Source organism: Echinops telfairi, unplaced genomic scaffold, assembly GCF_000313985.2.
Source record: "Echinops telfairi isolate 266 unplaced genomic scaffold, ASM31398v2 ScPeMD7_7469;HRSCAF=8507_1, whole genome shotgun sequence".
Classification (NCBI taxonomy): Eukaryota; Metazoa; Chordata; class Mammalia; order Afrosoricida; family Tenrecidae; genus Echinops; species Echinops telfairi.
In genome coordinates this window covers 1,220,178-1,228,676 of record NW_022111373.1, presented here as the reverse complement: position 1 = coordinate 1,228,676, position 8,499 = coordinate 1,220,178, and the positions used below count along the sequence as shown (strand labels likewise).

Here is an 8,499-nt window from a genome sequence, read left to right as displayed (position 1 = left end):
AAAAATGCATCTGATACGTAGCGATGCAGACAGAAGCGTGTACAGTATGAGCCAATCAGTGGCAGTAATGACAGAGCATGCGCTGTTACGCAAAAAACGCGATAGAGTGAAGCCGCGGAAGTCGAAGCACGAAGTGGCGAGGGTTCACTGTATAATGGAGTTGTATTCCACTGTAAGATACTTAAAAATAAAAGTTCTCATTACTATTGCTTATTATCAGTATCTGTATAAGTCTGGTCCTTATGTCTTTGAGAATTAAAAACATTATATCTGAACATTTGTAAGTGAACGTTTGAAAATGATACCTTCAGCAAATGACATGATACAATAATGTATGAAGTAAAAAGCTAAGGGTCCTAGCGCAGTTCCTACTTGAGTACATCAATTTTTTTTGGTTCAGCACACTCGCTAACACACACACCACCCTCCCCCAACACACACACACACACACACGCACACGCGCGTTCTCATAGAGACCCCAGAGGGAAGGTAAAACTTCCCCTGTGGGTTTCCAAGACTGTAACTCTTTACAGGTATAGAAAGCCTCATCTTTCTCCTGAGAAGCAGCTGCTGGTTTCAAATTGCTGCAGCTAGCAGCCCAACAGGTTACCTCCTGCACCACCAGGGCTCCTTTTCAAGCACGCTGTAAATCAAGAAATACTTGTCTTAAGTACCAGGACAAAAAAGGAGTCTTTTGACTGGAATGTGTATATGTGGGAGAAGACAACCTAATACTCAAAATTAGTAGCAAATATCTACTGAGTAGTCGCCATATAAAAGGCACTGTGCTAAATGCTTTTCATGTATTACTTCAATTAAATCTTTACAACTATGAAGCTACTCCATTTTACAAATGGAAAAAACTGAAGCTCATGGTCCAAAGTTTTTAAGAGGTGGATTCATATTTAAACCCAGACCTATCTAACTCCCAAGCTTACTTATTAAATACACTGACAAGTTTGTTAAATCTATACATGTGAATATATTGTCAAATGATAGGAAAACAAAAAACATTTTGAACTATTATCCCTCTTTGTGGTATGAATGTCTTGTTAATACCATAATTAAAGGGCAAGGCCTGAAAGAAAACCTACTTCATATTTCAAACACTGCTCAAAAGAAACCTTTTGCTTTCAAACTTACTTTTTGAGAGAACCAGTCTGGAGGGCGGCCAGGTTCTGCAAATGGCTTGATTGCTCTGCTAACTGATACCCTGACAAAAATGAGAAAAGCCTTATTACATACCAAATAGAAGGGGACAAAAGGGCATGTTCAAAGTTCAAGATTTTGAGGTTATAAAGAGCATTTTGTAACAAAAAACTGAAGTTGGAAAATATTCTGGAATATTGGACTATGAGAAATGATACAACTACTTAAAAGTTATTTACTGGAGAAGAGCCATCACGAAGCAGTTTTTCATGAGTGATAAAAGTAAAGTATTAGGAAGTAGTATACTATCATTTACTTAGGATGTCGATTTTGCTCTCGATTGGTTTTCTAGAAAAGATTTGTCTTTTGAAAACCAACTTGTAAAACATTCTAGACCACCACCAACAAAAATGTTAATACATTTTAACTGACTAATAGATCTTTGGAAATGTAAGGTAAGGAAATACTTCAACTAAGTATTTCATAATAATAATTATACTCAGAGAACGTGGACTCTATGGGAACCTCCATAACAGGTAAAGGACATTTATTAAAAAAACTCACAGCTTACTTCACTCTCAACAGATGATTGAACCCATATATAAAAAACACCAAAGAATAAAAGAGAAAGCTACCATATTGAATAAATACATCCAGCAACGTTTCAGGATACAAATCATCCAGCAAAAATTGTGTTTGACAATTAAAAAAGTAAATGAAAAGAAATTCCATTTTATGAAGAGACTTAAAAGAATAATTAGGAGTAAATTTAACCAAGTATGTAAAAGACCTGTACACTAAAAACAATACACTGTTGAGTTAAATTAAAAGCTCAAAGCTCACTGCAATGGAGTAAATTCTGAAGGTCCTAGCTAAATGGAAAACCATTACGTTCATGGATTGAATTAAGGTGCCAATACTACTTAGTATGTAGTTTCAATGTAATCCCCATCAAAATCTCAAAAGACATTTTTTACAGAAATGGTTAAACAGTTGAATGCATAAGGAATTGTAAAAACCAAAATCCTTGAGTTGATTCCAACTCATAGCAACCCTGTACTGTGTAAGATTTCTCAAGGCTATCTTTAGGGTAACAGGTTGCCACACCTGTCTTCTGTGGAGAATTCTTAAATACCACACCAAAAGCGAGAGCAACAGAAGAAAGATAAATTGGACTTCATCCAAGTTAAAGACTTGTACATCAAAGGGCATTATCACCTATCCTACAAAATGGAAAAAAAACATTTGTAGATCATATATGCTATGGGTTAAATATATAAACATTCCTATAAACAACAAAAAGACAAAAACATAACTAAAAATGGGGAAAGGACTAGAATATGGAAATGAACAATAAGCACTTGAAAAGACACTACACATTACTAGTTTATTAGGAAAATACAAACACCCAAGTTAAATCACTTCACACCCACTAGTTATCTTTAATCCTTATACCAACAATAAACCCTAATGTCTTTAAATCAATTCATAATTGGTAAAGAATATCTGCTTAGCATTGCACTCCTTAAGAATTAGGTCTTGGGAGGGAGGGGAAAAAATGAGGAGCTGATACCAAGGGCTCAAGCAGAAAACAAATGTTTTGGGAATGACGAGAGAAACAAATGTACAAATGTGCCTGACACAATGGATGGATGGCTAGATGGACTGTGGTAAGAGTTGTACGAGCCCCCAATAAAATGTTAAAAAAAGAAATTAGCTCTCGGAATCAGTTTAACAGCATCTCCAAAGATGATACAAGAAACTTAGGTGGCCATGAGTTTATATTAATGAGGGAGAAAAAATTGGGGGAATGATCGCACAACTTGAAAAATGTACTCAGTCTCTGAATTGTACATGCTGTATATAATCTTAAAAGCTACAAAAAAATTAGCTTAAAAATGGAAAATAAATGTGGAAGAGGATGTTACGAAACTGGAACTCATTATCAATTGCTGGTGAGAATGGAAAAAAGTCTGTGGGTTCCAAATTAAAGTTAAACACAGCATTACCTTCTAACCCAGCAAAAAGAATTGAAATTGGGGGAGCAAACAAGAACATTCATGTGCCCCAATGTTCCCTGCAGCAGTACTCATAATAACCAAATGGAGGGAACCCAAAAATCCCTCAACAGGTGACTGGAGAAATGTGGTAATATATGCTATGACTAGGGCTGGAAAGGGGAAGATGGAGAACCACTGGCTAATGGGTGTAGTTTGTGCTTGAATTAAATTGTGCCGAATTTATGCTTGAATTAAAGTTTGAAAATGGTGTATAGTTGCACAACACTGTGAAAGTCAAACCTTTGACTTATATACTTAAAAATGACAAATTTTATAGAAATTTTACAATTCTTAAAGCTTGTTAAAAACAATGAATGTATAATTGATGTCCCGATTTTTTAATGCCTAAATATCAATGTATATTATGAATACAAAAACATCTGAAAACAAAAAACATCTGAAATCATACATCTAGTCTCTTCCAGTAGTGCTGTGAAGTGCTGTGGCAGGCCAAGAGGAATGTTTACTTTAGTTTGGGGTCTTTTTTCAGTTGTAGTAATTATCTTGATTGTAGATCTATGGATACATACATGAATGTCATAAACCGTATTTACACTTTAAATGCATGCAATTTATTGTGCATCAGTCGTACATCAGAAAGAGAGAAGAGGGTGAAAAGTATGACCTTACTTAAAACCACTCTTCTTTTTGTTGTACAGCACAAGGATAGGACAGCTAAAAGCCCAAGCGGCAACTGTAAAATCAAATTGTTATTAAAAACACAGCTATAAGTCACTTAACATAAATTCAGGCAACATTTGACCACATGTACAAAGTTGTCCTATGGTTTCAATATTTGTTGGGAGGGGGCGTGCAGGGGAGTATTTAAAAAAGGATAGCAATTATCTTTTTGTTATTTCCCCTGAGTAATTTTAAAGACCCCAAACCTAGAGTCAGACTTTTGCAGGTTAAACAGAGGACATGGTCTGGGTGCTGGGGCAGGGGTTGTTATTAGACTTATTGCTCAGAGTTCAAAGTGGCTTATGGTTAATTAGTAAAACCATGTTTTGTTACTTTGTTTTGGTAATAACTGTTGAGTTATTCAGGTAAGTGTCATCATTTCCCCCCCTTGTCCAGGGGTTTCATAAGAATTCGGTTAATTTTAAAAAGTAGTTTTTAAAAGTTCACAACTTAAAAAAAAAAGTCTTTATTTTCTTCTATTAATCAGACTATGTAACATACTTAAACATTAAGGAATCTGCTTCATAATCTTCCCTAACAGAAAAATATGAGGTTCTAGCTTGAAAATACATTCATTAAAGTACAGCAGAAAGCAAGGGCTTACACAGATTCACTGAATTGAAAGTAGAAAAGTTCACCTCCTGTTTTTCCTTAGTCTTCTTGCCAGTCAATTTACAATCTTCTTCAATTAAAATGTGACAATAAACTGAAAGACAAAGAACTAAGTTTGGCTTTCAGTCTCTGAATTCTGATAACAGTTTGAGCAAGTATTGTCTTCCAAAAACAGCCAAGCCAAACTCCAAAACCAGGATAAGCAAGTAGAAAGTTGCACAGGTACGCATTCTGGCAACAAGCCCTAGAAGAGTGGTGGTGGTGATGATATGCTCATAATGCATATTCATTAGTCCAATGACTAAAACCCTGGATCCTGGACTCAAAGCTTCTTTGTCACGGGTTTCCAGAATTAGTGAGAACGCTTAAGCACGAGAGGTGGTAGAACCTCTCTCACACCTTCCTTGATTTGTCTCTACACTTATATCCTTTCTGATAATAATAAATGGGTAACTTTAAGTATAGGTAAGAGTTTTCTGTAAGTTCTTTAAGTCATTCTAGCAAATTATCAAACCCACCAGAGGCATTGAGAACCAGCAGAGAAGTTAGCCTTTGTTTAATTGGCACTGGTTGAAGGGCTACTTCTGAAGCACACCTTTAAAGGGTGGTGGTGAGAAGAAATGTGTATGAATTGTTGAATATGAAAATGTCACCTAATTCACAATTAAAAGTAAAAAAAAAAAAAGTTCAACATCATTAGTTACCAGGAAAATGCAAATCAAGCCACAATGAATGCTGGGGCAGTGATTATTTAATGTAGCTCTTCTAGTCAAAGTCCCTAACTACCATCAGATGACCTTTCCCTGCACGTCTGCTAAGAAGGTAGGAGGAGATACTGATAGGATTCACCTGTAACTGTCTTCTTGCCGTGTATAAAATGAGCCCTCTGTGAAGCAGAAGGATCTCATGACCAGCAAGAACCAGGAGTGGAGCATGTCCTCTGGACCTGAGGTCCTGATGCAGTGGACCTCCTGGATCCAAAGGACAGCTATAACATCAAAGGAGGAGCAGCAGCACCAGGAGGCAAAGCATGGAACAGAGTGGTGCATTTCCCAATCCACGGAGCAAATAAAGTGGAGCTGAGTGCCTTTTGGCTAAGACTTACAGGAGTGGGCACTTCATTCAGAGAGTGGGTTTGCTGACCCACAGAACGTGCTTGAGCTGAAGATCATCGATCATCGGTGAGGCTTACAGTGACGCTTATAAGCAGACCTGAAAGAACTTTGTAACATGTCCTGATAAACAATTACCTTGAGCATTTCTCACTGGCATTAAACTTGCTAACTTCTTTAACAGACTCTTTAATCATGAATTTGTGTTGTTTTAATTTAATTATGTTATCTATTTCACATCTCTGGATCTAATACTCATTGCAATGGCTACATAGAACTCAGACAAAATTCATGACAGACATTGAGATTTTTTATTTTTAAATTTTTTTTATGCAGTCGAGTTTCCCACATTTGGGGAAATCGCAGGGGTCAGCACATCTGGAGTGCAATGGATAAGCCTCGCCCTGGGAAAACCACCTTCATGATCATGGTATCTCCCCTGCCAGGTTAAGTATGAATTTTTTTCTTAATTATAGAGTAGCTAAGGCAAATAGAAGAAATGATAAAGTCAAATAGCAACAACAACAACAAAAAAAATAGCAACCAAAAATTTCAAAGGGCAGCTCAAGAAGATTAAGGAAAGGTGGTTTATAATTGCTTCTCAGCCTTTTGGCTAAGATCAAGTGTAAATACGCTTTATAATGAAATGTGCAAGGACTTAAGAGTTAGAAAACTAAAAAGAACACACTCAGCATATCTTAAACTAAAAAGGAAAAAATTCAAGCATTGAATATTGAAATATTCTATGGGCAAAATATTGGCTGATGCAGGAAGCATCAAGATGATAGAATACACAGCCATTGTACCAAAAAGAACTCATCGACATTTAACCGTTATAAGAGGTTGCATTTGATCAGGAACCAATGACAATGAAGGGAAAAATTCAAGCTGCATCGAAAGCATTAGCCAAAAACAAGGCTCCAAGAATTGGTGGAATACCAACTGACAGGCTTCAAAAACAAGCACTGGAAGCACTTACTCGTCTATGCCACGAAACTTGGAAAGCTTGCCCACTGACTAGAAGAGATCCATATTTGCACCCATTCTGAAGAAAGGTCAACTCACAGAAAGTTCAAATTATAAAACAAAATCATTGATATCATGTGCAAGTAATATTTTGCTGGATAATCCAACAATAGTTGCATCAGTACACTAACAAGGAGCTGCTACAGAGGTTCACGCCAGATTCAGAAGAGGCCATGGAATAAGGGATAGCATTGCTGTTGTCAGAGGGATTTGGGCTCATAGCAGAGAATACCAGAAAGTTCACTTGGATTTTGTTGACTATGCCAAAGCATTCGACTGTGTGGATCATAACAAATAAAGGATAACCTTAAGAATGGGAATTCCAGAACCCTTCATTGTGCTCAGGCAGAACCTGTATAAAAGGGAGTTGTGCTAACAAAACAAGGCAATACTGCATGGTTTAAAATCAGGAAGGGTGAGCCATCAGGGTTGTATCCTCTCACCATACTTACGCAATTTGTATGCTGAGCAAATAATCAAAGAAATTGAAGAATGTAGCATCAGGATTGGAGGAAGGCTTATGAACAACCTGAGACATGCAGATACCACAACCTTGTTTGCTGTAAGGTGGATCTGAAGCACTTGATGGAAGATCAAGGAGTGCAGTAGCCTTCAGAATGGATTACAATTCAGTGTAAAGAAACCCCAAATCATCACAACTGAACCGATAGTTTACTTCATGATAAATGGAGAAAACATCAAAGATGTCAAGGACTTCATCTTGCTTGGATCCACAATTAATGCTCATGGAAGCAGCAGTCATGAGATCAGAAGAAGTATTGCTACTTTAGATAAATCAGTTGTACAAGACCTCTTAAAGTGTGGAAAAGCAAGGATGTTACTTTGAGGGCTAAGGAACGCCCGAGACAAGTCCTGGTATTTTTGACTGTCTCACATGTAAGTGAAAGTTGGACACTGAATAAGAAAGATTGAAGAAAATTCGATACATTTGAACTATGGTGTTGGCACAGAATACTGAAAGCACCATGACTGCCAAAAGAACCAACAAAACTGTGTTGGAATAAGTACAGCCAGAATGCTCCTAAGAGGCAAGGATGGCAAGACCTTTGTCTCACACACTTTGGACATGACATCAAGAGAGACCAGTCTAAAGACAGGTTTTTTAACAAGATGCAAAAATTACTGAACAGTATCATTGATATCGCACCCAAGTATAATGATAAAGATCATCTAAAAATAGTTACAGCGGTACATTATCACGGAACTGTCAGAAATTCAAGCTAAATCAAAAGAGGATATAGAACAAGATGCTTTCTCTGAAAGCAGAGAACACACAGTGTACCTGTGTTTCACTGATTATGCAATGGTAATCGAACTGTGTGGAACCTGATATGGATAATATTGCAAGAATGAGAATTCCAGTATACATTGGTTTAGAAGCGGTACACAAACCAAGGGGCAGTCATTCAACAAGACATGGAAGTGTTGTTTAAAAACAGGAGAAAAAAAAAGTGTGTGTGCCAATGTAACAATGGAACAGAGACTAAAATGATCTACAACACAAGGAAGCCATCACCAGAAGCTAGAAGATAGGCATGAAACAGTGTCTCCGAAGAAATCAGCGGGGCCGGTATTTTGGGTTATGTGTTGGGCCATCAGCCGCAAACATGGAGAGCTGGCCAAGAGGAGGCTCTGGCCTGTGCCTGTGGGCTCCATTACCTTTGGGAGTAGCAGCCAAGTGACTGAGATGTTCGCCTATCACAAGTAGAGCCATGCTGGAATAGATCACTGAGGCGCAACAACACCCGGCCCTGTTTCCTGGCAATTCTGGAGCTTGCCGTGGCGAGATCCAGGAGTGAGATGTTGCAATACCACAGGGGCAGGTTGGAGGACGACAA

The 8,499-nt window shown here is 37.6% G+C and overlaps 1 protein-coding gene and 1 pseudogene across 6 annotated transcripts in view; both read right to left on the bottom strand.

Annotated features, from left to right (window-relative positions):
- The window catches only part of BRD8 (bromodomain containing 8), a 30,432-nt gene that overhangs the window by 15,961 nt on the left and 5,972 nt on the right, over window positions 1–8,499 (bottom strand). For 5 of the 6 annotated variants that reach the window (XM_004696632.3, XM_004696634.2, XM_004696633.2 and 2 more), the window contains exon 3: window positions 1,144–1,213. In XM_004696632.3, coding sequence (XP_004696689.1) covers window positions 1,144–1,213 — 70 coding nt within the window. Of the gene's footprint in view, window positions 1–1,143; window positions 1,214–3,618; window positions 3,726–3,839; window positions 3,904–8,499 lie in introns of those variants that run through there. The other variant, XM_045285000.1, reaches the window with a different exon arrangement.
- On the bottom strand, window positions 5,941–6,069 carry LOC115873778 (annotated as a pseudogene).